Below are 21,085 nucleotides of genomic sequence, written 5' to 3'. Positions count from 1 at the left end.
GTTTGTTGAGTAGGAGCTACCGTTAACGCCCACTTGAGGTACTGCTCTCTTTTTTTTTTTCCTTCTTCTTCTTCTTCTCTGCGGAGAGACGGCTCCATTCATAGGGTTGGGCAGGCAGGCAGGCAGGCAGGCAAAGTGCAAGAGCGGCAGGAACACCATCAGCGACGTAGTGTGGAACCTGAAAAGATGGTCTCACGCTGAGAACAGGCCACTTTACACCGCGCTGGTCTTTGTCAGCCGCCTCTACATCGGACCGCACGTTGAATTAAAACCGAAACCATCGCGCCAGGAATGGAATCCGTGTGTCTGGACTGAACATTGGCGGTCTCTCATCCTGTTTTCGACCTGCCGCGGAAATAGACTTGACTTCCTCGTCGCCCTGTACCAGCAGCACCACTGCCGCAGCCCCACCACTCCATTTCGACTCATTCAACCCAGACCGTCCGCGGACTGCTGGCTCAGGCATCTGGACACACCGGGGCTGCTCCGTCGTCGTTGAAGAGAAGCGAAACGTGCCTCTGTGTGTCTGAGCTTCGTCTTTTTTTTTCTCCCCCTCTGCCTGTATGATGCCGACACATTTGCGTTTCCGGAGAAGGTCATTCCTTGGGCTTTTATTCCTTTTTTCACTGTCCACCTCGGCGCTGTATTTCATCTACTCCGCTCCCGGCATCGGTAAGTCGAACGAAACCGGGTGGTTTTTGTCGTAATTTTCTTTCTTTATTTATTAATATATATTTTTGGCCGATCTTCATGATGCAGTGAGGTTGTGTGGATGGGCCGTTAGGTCATCATGTGTGACAGCTCGACCATGCGCCTCTTCGTAGCCTTGATATCACCCAGTCGATGATGAGGCTCAGCTGGACGCTGATCCCATAATATCCATTTACCTGGCCGTGATAATAACAGGACTACTGATGAGCAGGGCTGTCATAATCTCGCTGATGCTACTAGGCCTTTCGGCCGTGATTCCAATACTTAACAGTAGCCTAATGTCTGGAGCCATAGACAAAAATGTAGTCTTTGGCCTTGATTTGTAGGTGCATTTTTGGACTCCATAATCCAAAATTGACTTGTGTACGTGTGTGTGTGTCCTTCCATAATACTAACCCTTGGTGGCTGTTATTGGCAGACTAAATACCACATGAGTTGTGATTTATGAAGCTAAGTTATATTTCAGCCTTCTGTCAAGGCATTTCTTCCCTCATGAGGTGCCTGTTAGTCACATGTAGTTGTGTAATATCGCATGTCCTGAATACTCATATTATTTATTCATCAGTGTGTCTGATAATCTCATCCGCTGCTTTGCTCTGTCACTCTTTGTTGCTATCTGCATGTGCTGGGACAAGACACTCCTGTCTTCCTGGACAACAAACCCATCCGTTTTGTGTCCAGAACGTCCTAGCTTCTCGTCTTATCAGCCCAGAGACATTAGGGCCTATCATGGCCTACTTGGGGTCCTTATCACTAGCTTTGTGAGCACAGATGATCTTGGGTAAACTGCACTTGTATAATTAGCAAAATGCATTTTGTTTCTGCCACAGAGTCTGGGCCAACCTATTCTTTCTTCTTAAAAAAAAAAAAAAAGAAGAAAATAAAAATCTCTCTAGTAGTTTCAGGAGCACAGATTTGTGGTGCAGCTGGATTCCGGCAACAAGGTTGGGCCACATTGCAGGAACTGGAGATGATGGAAGTTTGGAGTTTACACAAAACATTGTTTTGAAGACATTCTTTTCTCTTTTCTCGTTTCTCATCCAAGCCGCGGCTTCTTGGCGCGACATCCGGTTCTGCTTGTTCTGTGTTGCCGGGATTCCTCGAAATACCTGTACCTGTTCCTTTTCAAGGCAGCGCGGCGTGCCGGAACAGATCCCCAGTCTGAGCCAGAGAGCTGATCAGTTCATGAGATTGACAGACATTTAGCACGATGACGACAAAAAAACGGGCACCTGTTCTTATCAGCGCTGACAATGCCAGCGACATATTGTTCGTTTGTGTGACTATAGGTGTAGCCTTTCAAAGAAATTATTAAAGAGAAGGCTGGTGCTTCGTGCTCATTAAAATGTGCATTGATCAGTTCACAGTTTTTACCAGCTGAGGACAATTTAGTCAATATTTCAATGAAGTCTTTCACACAGAACTCGTTACTGACACTCATTCCCAGTTACCAACGACGATTATTCCTCTACATGTAAAGGAAATAAACAAGTAAATCATTAAGTGACTGAGATAAAAATAAGCCTTTATTCAGTTACTCACTTTTTTTTTTTTTCTCCAGCTGAGGCATTGATGGTGCCTGACTGAGAGCTGCACTCAGCCATATTCATCCTCCAGGGTGTTGACTGTTGTAGGGCCTTAATGGACACAAAGCTTACTGGGGGTTCGTTTTTAAAAACGGAGCAAGGACCAGCAGCACCAGTCCATTAATTATAGATGCTAACCGGGAACGAGGCGAATTCTGCTTCTCTTACTAAATGCTGCAGTTTAAGTCCGTTTTACAAGCAGGCCTTAACGGGGAAGTCACGCGAGGGATGATTATAGAGATGATCGTTAACCAGTCTGGGCCCAGTCTTTAGCCAGTGCAGTGTTATGATGCACTCCCTGATTGTGATGTCGACCTTTGGCCATTAGATGGAAGTTTGAAAATGTGTGGTCAGAAAGGCAACTCTTGAGTAGGCAGTTTGTGAAACCGAACTAAACTGTGGCGAATGAGTTGGACGAACAAAAGCTGTTGAGATGTAATATATCCGGTGTATCTCCTCTTAGACTCTTCTGTATTTTCTCTTCTGTCAGGTACTCACTTTTACCATTTGTCAGTGGTAATTTGATTTCTAGTGGACGGCTTTACCTTTTTTGGTCTTTTTGAAATGCAGGAACGTCATCATATTCTTTTACAATTATTAGACTCAGGTTCTTTTTTTTGTTTTGTCTCTGCACTGCAGAATCTTTGGGAAGTTGTATTTCAGAGAGGTGATTATTTATTAATTGTTTGTTTGTTTACCTTTGGTGCTGTACAAGTAGCTTTATGGTGATTTGTCAAAAAGTTGTAAATGTACGATGACTGGTCTAGAAAGCACACATTGTCTTTTTTTGAGACCTATCCGGTTCCCATACCCCACAGAGAGCCTCTAGTTTGTACCAAAAGCTACTTTTAATGTTCTCGCTGGCCATTAAAATCCATCCCCACTTGTGTCTTGAGTGACCACTTGTGATCAGTCACCATTGGTTAACTAGCTCATATGCAAATGAACATCCTAATCACAGGGAAATTTTCACTTACCTGGCCCTTTATCAAAATTCAGATGTTATTTGATTTGCCTGTCTCCTATTTGTTCCTGGCTTTTGCATGGTTTTTATGTTGTGCCGCAGATGCAAAATGAGAGATGTGAAAGGCTCTTTATAATAAGTGGTTTATCAGCACCTCTCTGCTGATTAAAGATTCAAAAACTGAAGTTTTTTTTTGGTTTTGTTTTTTTAACTCTTCAGTTGTCAAAAGCTGTATTTTCAGGAAAAAAAAACTGAAAAACAACTTCAGCTCATGATAACCGCTAACTTTACTGTCCATCAAGCGCCCTTGTGCACCTTATTTTGCTCAATACACACCGCCCAGGTTTCCCAAGCCACACATTAAACTCTGCCTTGTCACATTTAAACACAAGCGTTGAGAAGCAAAACATGTGCATGGGTCGGCTCTAAACAATCAGAACGAGACCTATTTGAGGCAACTCTTAGGGCCAATGGGCCACCTAAAGAGATATTTTATTTGAAAAATATTTAAAACGTAGAATAACGTAGCAAAGGAAATGAGATGAAGAGAGGGAAGAGTGAAAAGGATGAGTCGAGCTGCTGGTTTTCACGTCGGGGAACCCATCCAGAACACCTGAACAGGGCTTCCTTTGATACCCAGGTGGCCTCGGAGCAGAATGCCCCAATTTCACTGCGTAGTCCGTCCTGCCCTTCCTCTTCACCATCTGCCTCTGTCTTCATGTATGCATATGCACCAACGCCCCGGCCCTTACAGTGCATGTCGCCCCTGAGCATGGATGCTGACTGATGCAATCTGGGGATGCAGGGCACAGCTGGGCCTCATTGCAGCAGTTTATTTAATTAAAACATAAGAGGATCCCACTGGAGCGAGTGCTAGGGAAGACGCTTCTTCTATTTATAGGTTTGAATGCAGATACACACACACACACACACACACACACCGTCACATCCAGGGAGTGCAAGGGAGACAAGAGAGCAGGTGCTTCTCTATGTCACTGGAGACCAGGTTCATCCTCCTACCTTAAATGGTTTTTATGTCTGTGACACTGTGCATGCCTTAGTTTGTAACTCATTCATTCAGAGATGTGGCTATGAAGAACTAAGTCCAGGCTGTGTGTTTTAAAGTGACGTCACAGCAAATGAAGCAATGAATCTTCATAGTTAACAAGCGAAGTAAAGCTCTAACCAGGGGTTTAAAGTTGCTTCAGAGAGTTATGAATAGTTCTTTTTACCGTGGTGCAATAAGGAAACAAAGACTTGGATAAAGCTGTTACTCTGACTCGACGTGTAGCAACACACTTTGTAAGCCGTGGCGTGGGCTTTGTTTTTGTATCATTAAAATCTATATAAATTTAATTCGGCTATAAAGAAACTGCACGTAACCTTGCAGCTCCACATCATTTCATTGACACCAGCTGTAATTATACCTACTTATCTTCTCTTAAGTACTCTGGTACCAGTGGAGACTGCCAGTTAGCGCATGTCTCAGAAGCAAGTTAATTTTTATTCTGTTTTATTCTTATGGCGAGGCAAATATAGAACCCAAGTCCAAATGAATCAGTGAGACGAGCAGAAATGAGTACAACATTGTTTTGAAGTGTATCTCTTTCGCTTGAAATGGTAATATATGCCTGGAAATGACTTGTCTCATTGCTATACGTTACACAAAACATCAATTATACATTGTAGTTGATTTTGATCACTTGTGATGCACGGAATAAAACTGTGCATGCCTAGTAATTGCATTGAATTAAATCATGCTTTTTATATCCTCCCAAAATAATTGTGTTTCAGTGTTTAATACTGATGAATGAAAAAAACCTACTACTAGGATTAAAAAATAATGAAAAACAAAAACATTATAAATGAAATTCCTAGTACTCATTAAAGGAATGCGTATCGCCCATCGCACTAAGATCATTTTATGTTGAGAAATGACAGAGTTGTAGGCGTTTTGGTCAAACCTTGTAAATTACGCTATGTACGAGCTCACGCAATATTGCCAGAGCGGTGATCTGTTGGCGCTGAAGTATGCATTGAGGGCGACTCTCAGCTATTACCACACCAAAATGTTAGCTCAGTATCTGTAAAAGTAGCTGAGCTGTAGCCGTCGATTGAGTGGCTGTCTTGGACGAGGTTGGCTCCCTAAACCTTATCAGTTGTAGCTGTACACCCAGTGATTACTTTCTGCAAGTTTCGTTACAAGCTGTCCACTGGTTCGTGAGGTATTCTGCTAATGCTGCAGACAAAGGAAAACACACAGAGACATGGCTGATTTAAAAATGGCAAATAATGACTTGAGAGGCATTGTGTGAAGCTGTTGCACTTGGTTGCAATTACTTCCTGTACCAGTCAGTAGAGTTGAAGATCTGTATGCATCACTGAGATTTGCGTAAAATAAGTCAAAGGTTTTATTTCCTCTTTTGAAGCTGTTGACAAACAGATAGAAAGGTGCAATTGTAGCAGAGGGAGAAGAGAGTCGTGGTTGAAAAAAATAAAATAAAATCTCTAGAGATTGCATCCAGGTATTGTGTTTGTAGCCTGGCAACAGCTGAGCTGATGGCATCATATGCAACGTTGGCAGCATCATATGGGGACTGATGAACAGACTGTTAATAAAAAATGATGGATTTGAGGGTTGTTGTTCAGTCACAAAGCCCTTTCATTGTATTTTTAATTTACTTTCTGTCATCAGCCACAGGCACGACACTGTCATGAGTTAAGTTCATTTTAATAGTTTTCCGCTAACATTTAGTTAAATATAATAGCTTGATAATTAAAAGTTTAATGTTCTTTCACCCTTCCCAACTTCGTCTTAAGGGATTCGTTTTAAAGTCTTGCACAAGGAGCGAGTTTTAGGTTTGTGCTGAACCTTCTGCCATGGTATCACGTTAGATGTGGTGAGGAAAAAAGCCGGCTTTGTGCTGTCACATTATTGTGAGTTTCTGAGAAATGTAGTTTCCCTGTTCAGGGTCTATATTTGCTGTAGTCACACCTTCTCTCTACTGTGGTCATGTGCTCATATGATGCTGCACTCACCTCTGTGCCTGAGTGTTTGGGCTGCCACTTCCTGCATAGCTGACTTTCCACTCTGAGTGGCTGCCTCCCTCAAGAGAATTTGAATCCTTATTTGGGTAAAACAAAAAAAAAGAAGAAGAAAGACTTGTAAAAATGAAAGAGGCTATGTTTGGTGCTGGGCAGTTTGATGCCTTACAGGGAAGTGAAGATGTTGATACAAGGCCAGCTTTTCACATGTTCATAAAAATATTGCATAGAGTTGAACCGGTAGCTCGCTCTGTTCCCCAGTTTAGGTGCATTAATTAAATCTGCATTGTTTGACAAGTGAAGAATGTTATTTGCTGTTTTTGGTTTTAAATCTCTTTGACTCTGTGTGGTTTAACTAGCTGTTTTTTTGTTTTTTTTTTAATTCATGTAAGCATGAACCTAAGCAGAGGCAAGTGTCAGATCCACGTCTGTGGTAGAGCAGTGTCTCTCTGAGCACTTCAGTGGTGAGTGAGTGTTTGTATTTCTGTGGAATGAGTAGGTGTGTGTGTACCTGTGAAAACAACACACTTGTGCGTTTCTGGTGCACGTTACTTCCCTGCCCGTGTTTCACTTGTGTTAAAGCGGAAATGAAAAGTGTTTAGAAGCTAACATAAATCTAAATAAAGTCTTAAAAAGTGCTTGTTTTCAGAGTCTCTCATTTTAAACAAATTATACTCAGTTAAAACTAGGGTCTCTTTGGCATTTTCCGTGAAAACTCGGAAGTGTGACGTATCACGTGCCAAACACAGGATCGCCAACAAGGCAGGAAATATCAAATACAGATAGTGTGGGGGTGAAATGGTTCAGTGTGATCCAATTACTTGTGTAAACTGACCAAAAACTCCAACATCTGTGTCGTTCTTCAGCTTCCAAAAGGACCAGAAAGTTTGATGGATGTGGTTAGTTTAGCTTCTGGTGAAAATTACATCCCAGAATCTGGTGACTGACTGACTGTTAACATTTTGAAGAGGACCACCTGAAATACAAACCTTCAATAGAAGAACCAGCGCCTGTCAGACCAGCACCCACCAGCAGCCTCTAGCTGTCCGGATGGGAAACTCCTTGAAGACTGCGTGACACCGTTTTAAAGCTTGGGGGTTCCCCTTGTGAAATCTGGCGCTGGAGTTCCCGAAAACATCACTCCAGACCAAAAAAAAAACCCACCTGTGTTTTTTAACCGGTACTCTTGTTAACAAAACTTACTTCTTCTTCTCCTTCCATTTTTCCTGATAAACACTGAGACAGTAACCTCCTCAGTGTCCTGCAGCGGTCTGCCACAGCTGGCCCTGCCTCCTTCTGCGTCACCAACCAAGGAGGTAACTCCGCCCACACTCACCCCACTTTGGGATTTAAAAATTTTAAATCAGTAAATGGACCACTGGAGTGTTTTATGATAATGCTTAGCTAAAAGAAAAACATAAAAGCTCATTATTTTTGATATTTTCTTTAATTTCCCCTTTAATGGCTGAAGCTATCTGAAGCTATGTCTCTGGCCCCAGAGGCTCATGTGTTACTAGTGCGACTCCTCCTTCTAACTTGCTACTGCTGCTTAATTGATCTGTCCGTTTAGCTCAATTCAGCCAGGTTTCTTAAGCTACCTTCCAGAGGATAGGGTTGGCTGGGGTGAAACATGATTACATTAAAAGTAGACTTGGTTTTCTGTAGCTTTTTTTTTTAGAAAATTGAAAAGGGAGTAAAATAATGCACAGAAAATGTAGAATAAAAATAAAAATGCTGCATGACCAGCAGTTCAGTCACTCCGGCTTGACTGCCTAAGATCTGCTGTTTGACATTTTCACTGCAGTTGCCATGGTTCCCTCAAGACCTGATCCCTCTGAGGACCGACTCCTTTTTATTGTCAGTGCAACCACGAAAACATGCCATCCTTGTTCCCATGATGATCTAGGTGACAATAAATTCCCCTGAAAAAATACAGTCAATTCACACAGGGTTATTTCTTTTTTTTTTTCTTTCCTTTTTGTCATGAACATCTGTATACTTAACATAAGTGCCTCCCTAAATGTCCTAACAACATGTAAAAATAACTGTAAATTATGCTGGATGTGCTCTGCTTTCTACCACTGACCGGCCCCGAGAGCCCGTGCCTCATTACTTAAATAAGCATGTCAAAATAGTTGTTTCTGCTTCCGTCTAGACCCCTTTCTAATTGTGTAAAGCCAACTGCTTTTATGTTACAACCCTGTTTGCTGACTGCGTGCACACAGGCCAAGCTCATGTGACTGACCATTCTATTCACAAAGGAATTTGGTTAAATATCAACAGAGTGAGAGTTCAATGCACCCTCTGAGTCAGTCAGGAGCATGAATAATCCCCTTAAAGCCTGCCGTTGGCCATACGGTACCCTACCTGCTGTACCCATTAGTCCTCATCAAACAAACTCTTTCATGCACACGCCAAATTTGGTTTACTGGAACAAACCGAGAACGTCACGATAAAAATAATATTAAAAAAAAAAAAGGCAGAAAGGTTAGATAACTATGCTGTGATACTGTAAAATCTAAACCATTTGTTCCTGCGGCATTGCTGTGTGTGCTTAAGAGACACAAGTTAAAGTTTTGTCTGTATAAATGGCTTATAGTGAAACTATTGAAACCAGTATTTTTGAGAACATTTTCAGTTTAGGGTTGGTAAATATCAGGAATCAAAACATTGCTTTTACTTTAACAATGATGGTATGAAATGCATAGCTGCATAGAGGATAGATTTTCATTATTAAAAGTTAAATAAAATTATGATGCGTAATGATAAGTGATTCAATTAGGGACGGGCAGGAACTTTTGAGCATTTAAAGTTTACATAAATAATAAGCATTTCTATTTTTTCCTCAAGGGTCTTTCTGCCATTGTAGTTTATTTTGAAAGGATAATGAAGTGGAAACTGTAGTCACGGGTGAGCTCACCTGTACTGTCGGAACACGTGCGTCCCCCTCCATTCTGATCCATCGGAACGATGGCTGGTAGATTTTGGGGAGGGGCTAGATGAGACTAGCGGAACCAAACTGGCGTTGAATATTTGAAGAAAAACTGAATAATTACCGAACAAATTCAGTGTTTTTGCTTAAAATGTCCATACCTACCCTCGATGAGTAGAGCTTTTTGGGCTTTGTAACCTTTATTTGTCACAACACATACTTCCCAAGCACATTACCCCATGAATTATCAGCTAAAGTGATCATTCTCAGGTATAGATACATGCTCAATGATTGATTTTAATTAAAGTAGTTCTCTTTTTTGACTTCTGGTTGTATATAACTGGAAGTAAACTAGAGAACAGTCAACTTTAAATAAATTTTGTCAGTTTTCAACTTCCTTTATTGTTAACACGTTTTTAGCACAAAATTCAGAATACTTCCTGAAATCAGAGTAAAAATACATTTATAAAAGTGCGCATGCCCTTGAAAATCTTTGTGCAGAGAGCATCATTATTCTTCCAGCTTGTTAAAAAAACAATGTACATTTTATCGTTTTATTGTTTTATTTTTTATGACTGCTCTTTTTCATCAAGGAAGTTGAGCTGAAATTGGAGCATCACTTTGTTTTGCCTTACACTGATTTTTGCGCATTTACCAACCTTTCTTTAGTTTTTATTTATTTATTTATTTTTTATGTGCCCAACCAAAGTTTCACCACTTTCATGCGAATTTCAGATGAAGTTCTCCACATCCATGTTGTCTGGTGTATAGAGCACCAACGGTTCATTGGAAAACTCCAAAGATCTTTGCGGCTAAAATCTTTGACGCAATGCTTCCTTAGAGTAACTGCATACTCATCGTGTTTCACAGGAACAATTGTTACTGTTAGTGCAACATGCTTACATTTGCACAATGTACAATAGAAATGAAATGTATCAAAGGTAAAGACTAAAAATGATAAAACTTTGGGGATATATCAAACAAAACTAAAATAAAAATACTTTACAGTGTGTCTGTTGTAAAAACTTGATTTAGCTCATCAACATCTTTATACAAACGGTAGACCGATTAAAACAGCATTCTCTGCAGAGACGGCTGCTTTTTAGAAGGAGACCAACAAGTAACGGCAGCATCCTGAATCTTCCTGGGTTGTGAAAATGCCATATGAGGAGCTGTATCGGTGCTCGCGGCAGATGAAACAACCCAGGCGGCTCTCTACGTGCGTCTTTCCACGTGGATTTGCAGCGTGCACTGAGAGGAAATTAAGTTACATTTCACAGATGCCGACTTTTAGTTTTAAAATGAATAACAAGTTGTTGCATTTCTACCTTTGTGTTCCCCCAGCACAGGGGCCTTAAAGTATCTTGGCAGTGATGAAGAGCTCGCTTGCCTTCAAACCGATTTGGTGTCAAAGAAATATTTTCGGAAGAACACAGATTAAAAAGTTTTGAATTGTCAGAGAACGTGCACTAAGGCAGGACGCGCATAGAGTTTCAAGGTGTTCTTTCACGAAGCTCTGCGCACCTGTCGAAGACTTTCTCACTTCATAACAAAAGAAACAAAAGCCATTAAGAACAGTCCGTCATCTCAAGTCCGAACAAAAGTGTGCAAGATTCAGGTGACTATTGGCTTTTATTATAGAAAGGCTTTATAATAAATTACTGATTTTAGGATTTTATGCCTGTGCACAAGCATGACCTTAGTTCTGAGTGGCACATGTATTTTTGAATATTCAGTTAATCAATGAATTAATTAATAGAATACTCAAACACTTAGAGATTCAGTAACTACAACCCTAATGATGTACTTGAAGCCCTGACTTCCTACACAGTGCATGTTCCAGTTACAGATGTTTGTACAGACATATCAACCCAAGCAAATTCAAAGGTGATTTCCCCCCACCCCCATCCCAACACACACACACACCAATCATGCTTTTATGTCTTAAACTGTTGTCTGTAAGATGAGCCCCATGCAGCCCCTGTAGTCTGGATATATGACCTCAGACAGATGGTGTAGCTGAGTGCAGAAGAGTTGAGGGGGTGGAGGTGTATCAGTGCTTAGATGGAGCTGAGTCATTTCAGAGGTCTCGTGTGGAGGCACTAATCATTTATGTAACCTAATCATCCCGAGGAGATTCCTGGTCTTTGTTAACCTGGTCTGAGCCTCCCTTTGTTATTGAGATGGTTACCGTGGTTACTTTGGTCACGCATTTGAAGGCAGGCTGCTACTGCAACTTGTGATGAAACTGGTGAACGTTACGGATGTTGCTAGAGAGGCAGAATCCAAGTGCACACGCAGTGGAAATGCTGGAGAACTGCTGATGGCAGGGAATCATTATTATGAGGTTTTACACTCAGCCCTCGGTAACGTTCACTGAACAATCCGTTTAATCCTTAGACTTTTAAACAGGAAGCCAATTGTTTTCCATGCAGACTTTCTACACTTTTGAACGTCTGCAGTTATTGGCTTAAAAAAGAAGTTACTTTTAAAGCATGTTTTAAATATCACCTTTTAATTTTCAAAATGAGTCTTTTTCATGTTTTCATTGAAACTAAGACAGGAAATGACTGGATGTTCAGATTGTATGATAAGTTGAAACAGAAATGTCATGATTTTATGTTATTGCAGCATTAAACAAAATTTTAATAGGTTAGGTCATCTAACTGACTTTGTTTTAAAACATCCTGTTACTACTGTTACTGCTCTTCTTAAGTATATTATGAACTAATACTCTAGTATTGATTTTGATGACATTTTTGACACTGCACAGAGCACATGAATATGTCCATGTGTTGACGCCCATGTAGATGTTGGGATTTTGAAGACACAACCAAAACTTTTGAAGTAATATTAGGTCAAGTTAATTATATTACTAAACTAAAAGCACATGTTTGTTTAGTATTAGATCTTTACTGCTGTTCTCCATTTTGTGAAGAAATGTTGGGAGTCTGAGAAGCTGATGTTAGCTAGTTAATTAGCTTGTGTCTGCCTCAGTAGTGAGCCTGCAGTAGCTGTTTATTCCAGGGATGCTAGACCCACTAATTCTCATAGCTTGTTGCAAGTCGAGACGGTGTTATTTAGAAAGAGCAATAGTTGTTTCTTCCAGAGATGTGACGTCTTCTAAGCACTGCCTCCTTCGATAGCCAAGCCACGAGCCGTCTGGGGTTCTGTGCCAAAGACAGAAAATTCCCAAACGGACGACTTTGCCTTTTTCAACAGGGAGAAAGATTCACGGGGTTCACGTCCTTCCGCCTTCATACACAGCTCACTGACAGCTCACACCAAATGGTGGGGGAGGGGGAGTGTCACTCTATGCTGCACATAACCTGAGAAATCCCCGCACTGTCTGACCCTTACTACTCATTAAAAACAGCTCAATCTGCAGAAGGAAGTACCTTTTTTTTTTTTGTTTTAAAATGGTAGCCTTTTTTTTTTTTTTTTCGTGTGTCTTAAATCTGGAAACCAGCCCAGGCCTAATTGAAATTATACTCCGTTCCCCATGTGATAATTGAAACGGTTATAGGTTCCTGTAATTGAGCTTCCTGCTCTGCACCGACAGTAAGAAGACCCTCTCAGAGCGCCATTCTAATATAAGTGACGAATGGGATCAAATCTGCATGCACCATGCAGCTAATGTGAAGCATCAGTAATCTCTTCCAGTCTCTGAAGTGTGAAATACTCCCTTCCTGGTCACTGCTTTTGTTTATAGCCAGAGTTTAGTTGCAGAAATTAACCAGCAAGCTTTCAATATGGACATCTGTTGAAACTTTTAAAAAAAAGAAGTGTTCTGATATGTGAATGTTTGCACCCAGTACTAAAAAAGAAGAACTTGTTTGAAAGATAGTGCATGATAGTGTCCTCCACCTTAACTAAGTACATTTTGAACAACAAATTTTTCATCTGGTTCAGCTTTTTTTCCCCCTCTAGCCTTGCACTTTACTGCTCTGTGGCCTAGATATTGTGATTCAAAATGTCATTTTCTAACAATTACCTAATTCTGATGTGTCCACATTACCATGTTAAATAGGCTAAGGCAGCAAATATACAAACAGTCCATAGAGAAAGAGCCCGAGTAAGAGATTGATTAGAGGGCTTTTCTAATAAAACCTCAGGAGGGCAGAGTGTAGCTGTGGCAACATGATTTAACACCGTTGTGGCAAATGATAATAGTGCAAATCCAATGAGTGCTAATTAACTGCTGCTTTATTTCATGCTTTGCTTTTGTCACCAGGAAACAAGCTAAAATAAAGCCAGATGATATCTTCAGTGAGAATTAAATTTAAATTTTATAGTGTTGAGAAGTCTAAATGCTTGTGGTTCTATTACAGTTTTCTCACTTGGAGGGGTTTTCATCTTGCTTGCGGTGATCTGCAGTCACATCTTACTATAATTAGTGAAGTCATTCACTGTGTATCAGAAAATTCAAGTAGCCTCCCCTGTTCAGTTATGTTGGCAGAAATGAGCAGGCTTGTTGACTTTTAGAAATGCCATCAATTAGATTAACTTTAATACGTTATGTTTCAGTTGACAGATAGCATTGATACGGTTATCCAGGTTATATAATAATGTCTCAGGGAGACGAGGTTTTTTCCTCAAAGCACAGTCCTCTGTGTTATAAATATCGATTACAACATGGCTGCAATAAAATTTGTTGCAAAGAGTTAATGTGATAATCCATAGGGAAGGACTTCCTCTGCTGTGTCTGGCTACTGTGGCAGTGCAGCATACTAGCTGCCTGCTCTGGCCCATTTGTTCAGTCAATAGGAGTAACCTCCAGCTGTGAAAAGACCTCATCTTTCTACTGGGAGGGGGGGGATAGGGAAATGGAGCAAGTAGGAGAATAGGCAGTATGATATGCATGGTTGGAGATGGGATGTGCAGTGGGATGGGGGTTCATCATGTAGTGCTTCTGAGCCTCGTGTGGTCACTGTGTGTACCTGACGGTATAAGTCCTCCTTGCACTCTGAATGTTGAGCTGATGCAATAAAACAAGAATTTTCTGGACAGCCGCCAAATATAAAAGCAGGCGGAAATGAGCCGAAGGGAGCGGCATCTGTACTAACAGCCCTTGGCCAACCAACACCACAATTGCCTCACTGCTTTGAGACGTTGGGGCAAGACTCATGCAATTATTTACATTTTTTTTGTTTGCAATTCTTTACCGTTTCATCAAGAAAGAGATTACTCAATTTCTACGCAGGTAGTGATAAATGCTGTGTTTTGCAATTAGAGATTTTAAAAGAAAGAGATGGGGCAAGCATAACATGAGCTGGCAGGGAGAAAAAAAACATTATATTGGAAAGAGAATGACTGAAAAGCTCAGGCAAGACCAGAAATAAGAGGACAGGTAGGGACGGAAACGAATCATCACTTGATTTTAATGATCTGGCACAGCACAAGCCGCTCTAACACGGGAAAGCCCACAGTTTTTGGACCTTCTCCACACACTGCAGTCAAAGAAATTGCAATCAACTTGGCATGGACATGGAAGAAAAGAGGAAAAAAAAAAAAATGGAAAGATAGGAAGGACTACTTAGAAACCATCTGACATACCAAGTTGTAAAAGTCGTATCCTTGGTAACTGTGTTCACACAGAGTAATATTCCCATATTATAGTCTCATCAGTTAAGTTGGAGTCTCTAATCGGTTTGATTAAAATAATCTGATCAAACATTTTAACATAGTTGTTCTTCACCAACATCCAGAGTGCACTTTGTTTTTCTTTGTTTGTTGAAGTTAAAAGTTGAAGATTTTAACATTTTGTTTGTATAGTTTTCTGCTGCATGTGGGAATTTATGCAAAAAATCTATCCATATTTCCATTTTTCTGCTATCACCTGATGGCTGATGTTCATGCCAAGAGCTAAGGTACGCTCTGGTCAGTCCATCTCAGGGCTTCAACATGGTGTAGACTTTTGATAATAAGTCACAGTGCCGTAATAACTGCTAAACAATGAATGTCGTCCTTTTTAGCTTTTTTATAATCTCCACTAGCCTGATAAAAATGTATCTCTTCAGCTGCTAGGTCTCTCTGTTTGATATGGTGTTTTGAAGTAATAAGCAAATTGCTTTCTTGGGTATTTTTCCTGTAAGCAAACAGCAGTTTGACACCAATGACTCAGAACCAAAGGATGCTGGCTCATAAGATTAACAATGGACTGAAACTTCCTGGCAAGCAGAGGAAACCTCATTTAACTTCAGCTTCACCCTGTTATATATATTGACACTGTTCAAGAGAATAGATGCCCGTCAAAGTTCAGTTTTGTGCAACAAGAAGGACACATTTATAGAAACTAAACACAAATGTGAAGCGGTGTTAAATTTAACAAAAGATGCTGCACAAAGAACAATTTAATGGCTCATTTGTTACATTTTTGCATAGTATCAAGTGAAATAGTTTTGCACTGTTAATCAAAGTTGCAGAAAACTGAGCACTTGCATCAGGTCATTAGATAATAATTTAATAACAACTGTGTATATTGTTAAAATCCTTGTGACAGATAATGTGTTAATGTGGCCTTGTTCAAAAAGCTTCTTATTTTTTACTTTTTACTCGTTATTTAGCCTCCCTGGGATCATGCACCTTGAAAACAAAACTTTCCGTTTACACAGTAATACCCTTTTTTCAACTAAAGTTAGGATCTTTTAAAAGAATTTCCAAAAACAAGTTGACATTTCCACAAATGCCACTTGCATTCCTGCTTGCATCTGCTTTACTTTCTAAGTACTATACTAAAAGACAGTACGGTTTTTTTATTATTATTACAAAAGGTCTCTAATTCTCAGTCTTGTGTACATATAAACAGAATCTGTCTGTCTGCCTCCCCTCATCCCACCCCTTTGATTTGTTTTCCAGTATTTGCTTGCAGCAGAGAGAAAACAGGGGGCCCTGGCAACACTGTGCCATTTTTGTAATTTTCCTCACCGTGTCTGGTCCCTGTGTTCCTCTGCCATGCAGTGGCTCAGCACACATCAGTGGGGCATCACACTTGCACAGGCTGATATGGGCAAACACACATTCAGGACAACAGAGCAGATGGAGGGGCAGAGGGACAAATGCAAGACTAATAATGGCTGCATTCTAGACCTCACGTTGCTCTCGTCATTAGGAGCTGATTGTATGTTTCAGTTATGTGCTGTAATGTAAAGTGGCTCTTTTTTTGGTAGGGTGTTTTTCCTGAATGACATTTTCCATGACACACAGTTTCCAGATAGTTAACGCACAGTAGATTAGATACAGTATGTTCTGATTGAACATTATCAGCTCCATTCTTTTTGTCAGTGATTGGTACCCTGGATTATCGGCGTTAAAAAGTCCTTGCAACACAGAGATGTTAAAGTGTAACATCGCGCCTCATGACGAAGTCAAGTCAAATGTATTTATAGCACTTTTCAGCAACAAGGCGGTTCAAAGTGCTTAAGACTCCGTGCTCTCCGTTTGGAAATCAAGTCAGTTAGTGTAACTTATTAACCCAGGCCGTTCAGCACAGCCTTAAAACTGGAGTGAAGAAGGAACAAAACCCCTGGATAGAAGTACACTGCAAGGAGCCGTGAAAGCTCTTCCTGTCTTGAAAAATGAGCTGATTTTCCTGTGGCTGCAACTTATTATGTCTACTATAATTCTTCCCAGAAATGACTTTCAGTTCACAGTTAATGCACTATAGTAGTGAGGCCATTTATAGCACTGGGTTTTTCCCCAACCTTTGCTTCACTTTCTCCACATAAATGAATCAAAGAACTTACTTTCCTTTCTTCAGTGCAATTTGTGTTATCATAAAAATTAGTATGTGTTGTCCTTTATCTTTGGAATAATGTCCAACTTGATTCTAGGATGAAATAAAATAATATTATTAGGTTTAGTTTTCAGATACTGTACTGGTTTTGATAACCAAGTTGGAATCTTATTTCCTAGTATTCTCTGTATCCTTAAATTTTGAGTATTCACTACATACTTCATTTAAAAGTAGGATGGCTAATAGATAAATTATTTGTTCATAAAATGAAACACCCCTTTAAGAATCTAATACTTTATTCATTTTGGCTGATCCCAAAATGGCGTGTCACTAGTTTAAGGAAAACATTTGTTCGTGACATTTTTTTAAAGCTTATTAGGAAAGATTGATAGTTATTTAAACATATTACATATAAAAAGGTCAAATTAGACATTGTGATGGTTGTGGAATTGAACTCTTTTTGACTAAGAAAGAACTTAGATTTTGTGTTTTTGTTATGTTTTTCTAACAGCTTTCATTTGAAATGTTCTCCTGAAACATTTATTTAAAGGGTCACTTTGCCATATGTCTACATCACAGAAACAATAAGGACACCTTACCAATTGTCATGAAGTTGAAAAATGTAAGGGAAGGGCTAAATGTTGTGAATAAGATCTAGATTTTTTTTATTTATATTTGAAATGATGGCCTATAAGTTGAAAGCCAAATAGACTGACAGGCCTTTGATGTCAAACAGAAAATAAAGGCTAGCAAAAACTAATAATGTATATTAATTGCAGTGCAAGAAAATATTATTTTCTCAGTATTATAGTGAGATTTTGAGATGCATTATTTTTCCACTATCCACCAAGAGATCCCCTCCTCTGACACAGGTTTTAACAGTATGAAAGTCTGGTCTTTGCTGTCATGTTGTAGTGCCACATTGAACATTAAGACTCTTTCAAGCATATGCCCACATAAATGGACTTCCCTCCCCATCGGTCCTGCAGGCTCAAGCTGACCTTTGGTGGTAGGAATGGTTGAAGAATGTAACCCTTTGTTATGTAACTACTATTGTGTCTGCAGCCTTACCTTTGCTTGTGCAAGACATGGCGAAAAGGTACCGGGGGGAAAAAATGTTTGAGAAATGTTTGTGAAGCTTTACGATTCTGAGTGTATGCAATAACGTACATATTATAACCGCTTGTGGGATGCTTTAGTTTGTGAGCGCTGTGGGTGGAGGCGACCTCAAGCTGTGTGGTGTTGGGCAGCAGCTTACAGTGTGTAGCGAAATTAATTTAAGGAAGTACCAGCAAGTCTCTTGGCCGGTTCAGCTGTTGTTCCTTTTCTCAATCATCTCATTCGATTTATTTTAAAAACACACTTGCTTTATCCCTATTGTTATCGCAAAGTGGAGTCCTATGTCACTTAACTATATTTCCTGTTTTAGATTAAACAGAAAATTATAAATGGTCCACAACACCACCACAAACCCACCACTGTTTTCACTAAAGGTCTCTTTGCCTCAACTATTCTCCGCAGGCAGCTGTTTAACACAGTTGAAGAGGGTGCAGAGAGAAATCAGAGGAACAGATTAGCCAAATGTACAACAGTGACTGAATGCATGACATTTTCTGTACAGGAGGAAGTGGGGAAACGGGTAAGAGGGAATTGGACTTCAAGTGGTTTGGATGTTCTTTTGGAAGGGGGGGGGGGACTGCCAGGAACTGTAATAAGTGCTGACGTCATTTCTATTGCAGTAAATGATTCAGCCTGTCAAAAAGACATCTGCTCTCTGAACCTCAACTTCCCTGCTTTATTTTTATTTATTTATTTTCTTATTTTTATCCCCTATTTTTGTTCCTTCCTCCTCTTACTCAGCCAGTCGGCCCTCCCTTTTGTTGCTTGAAAACGTGAGCTGCTGGTCATTTTTAGATTCTTGTGCACATGAGGGTTCTGACCATCACAGTCTTAATGGGTTTTTCCTGTTGTTGTGCCTGAACATACTAATATTTTCACCAGATTTGAATGTGTGTGTGTACGTGTGCCTGCCTGTGCAGTGTAGCTGTGTTTGGAAGGAATCCTCATGATCCACTTATGACTGAGTATCATGTGACCATAGCTTGCATTAGACCAAGATTGTCTTCATTATCAGCAGCAGCTGCTTGTGCTTATTTCTGTGATTTTCAGGAAGGGAACTTAAGTGACATTTTAATATGTACAGAACAGAAGTGTTTGTCATGGCAGCCAAGAAGCTGAAACTCCTCTCAGACACTCATAGTGCATCACATAACCACCAATCTAGTATACTGTAATGTAACCCCAAAAATCTGGTCATATCTGGGCCCAGGTTTTCCTACAGAACAAGATGATCACTTGTTGCAGCTTTTAATGTTGTGGATGCTTGGTGTGTCTCCATTTTTTTTTCCTAGGGAAAAAAAGGGAGAAAAAAAAATCCACTTTGTTGCTTGTGTACATAACCTGAAGTTACCCCTTGGCCAAAACTGTAGTCGACACAAAAACTAATCAGCTAGTCAAACATTTATAAATACCAGAGCTGATGAGACTTCCTGATAACAGAAGAAACCACAGCAGAACTTTTGACACCTTGACAAACCGACTTTCCTCAAAATTAACAGTATTTTAAAATTGTCAGTGTTTTACCAACAAGCTTCCCTGTAAACACGACTTAGCTAGAGTTTTCTCACCCTCCTCAGAAGTACTCAGATGACTCTGGTCATGGTCAAGAATGAATATCACATGACAATGAAATGAGCCTTAAAAGGTCAAGATAAGATGTCGCTTTGCGTAGAAAGAAGAGTCAGTTAGTGAAGGCTGATCGCGGCAAACAGGATGCAAGATTAGTAACCCCCGTATGCATGTTTGACACACCGATTTTGCCATTTGAGCTGCGAAAGGATGCCTCAAAGAACACAACAAGCATCCTGAGTCCTGAGGTGTCCGCTTGACCTCCAAACCCCCCCGATACAAATCTGATGGCATCTGTGGGGAAATGGCCCAGTTCACTGAAATCCTATCACAGAATTCACAGGGCCAAAAGGCTTTTTAGTAGCTTTATCATACTAGACACTTCAAGATCTTTTCCAACTTTTTTTTTTTTTTTTCCTAGTTCTGACTAGTCAGAGCTCTTTTGACAGCAAAAGCAAGCGGTCATAATGTTATGCTGATCAGTTTTTCTAAATTGTTTATATATCAAATCAAATATAGTTTGATTTTCTCGTGGTGAAAAATTCCAGTTCATTAGGTTCTACAGTTCTGGGAGAGTACATTATGTACCTATCAAAAAGAACATTGAAACATCTATAACGTATTAGTGAAACTGATTTTTCCATCACATCTAAATGTCTGCGAAATGAGTTTTATTTTTGGATTTAGACACGCACTAAGTATAAGGAATAATATAATATTACCATAGGATAACTCACAATTTCGTTTTTTTTTTTGTTGTTGTTTTGTGCTTTGTATTGACCCAAAGGCTGCTGCATTAGAGCATTGATCACTCTAGCCTGTAGATTTCCCGGCATCACTTACAGAGAGGTCAGAGGAGGTAATGACATGCCTGACCCCCCTCAGCTGAGAGCCAATATTCACTTAAATGAAATGCACAAATTTTCTGCTCGAGAAAGTCAGCTCAGATTATCAGTACATGCCAGTTCTGACATCATTAACTGATCAATATGCTCAAATAGCAGCCATTGTCGCAGCTAATTGTGAGGGATTCGCTGTTAATGCTTCAAGTAATAGCCTCTTTACTTTCCAGTAAGGTATTGAAATTGACCTGCTAAGTTGTGCGTAGGCAACGTAATGTGTTACATTTCTGATAGTGTAGATGACAGCTGAATTAATTACACTAACATGTTATACATTCAGCATTCGCCAAGCTATGATGAATGTGGGGCCGTGTAGTCTCTCTTTCTCTGATATTCTTCCTGAACATGTGGATCTGTGGGTGTCACTGATAGACTGGCATTAAGCTGACCCTCTCTGAGACTGACAGCTATAAACCCTTGAAGCCAGGAGAGTATGTGTGCTGTGTGTGCCTACAGAAAGCATTTCTGCTGTGAGGAAGAGAAAAAATAATAATAAAAAACCACCTTTCAGCTCTTATCAGG

General features: G+C 40.1%; 1 protein-coding gene across 1 annotated transcript in view; it reads left to right on the top strand.

Annotated features, from left to right (window-relative positions):
* Positions 1-94: 94 nt before the first annotated feature.
* Positions 95-21,085, top strand: part of b4galt5 (UDP-Gal:betaGlcNAc beta 1,4- galactosyltransferase, polypeptide 5) — a 33,864-nt gene continuing 12,873 nt past the window's right edge. The window contains exon 1 of the mRNA XM_017415184.3: positions 95-672. Within this exon, the coding sequence (XP_017270673.1) occupies positions 564-672 (109 nt within the window). The 5' untranslated portion in view covers positions 95-563. The remainder of the gene's footprint in view (positions 673-21,085) is intronic.

The sequence above is a fragment of the Kryptolebias marmoratus genome, linkage group LG8 (assembly GCF_001649575.2).
Source record: "Kryptolebias marmoratus isolate JLee-2015 linkage group LG8, ASM164957v2, whole genome shotgun sequence".
Classification (NCBI taxonomy): Eukaryota; Metazoa; Chordata; class Actinopteri; order Cyprinodontiformes; family Rivulidae; genus Kryptolebias; species Kryptolebias marmoratus.
The sequence above is the reverse complement of the archived record's forward strand: the minus strand, read 5'-3'. Positions and strand labels throughout refer to the sequence as shown.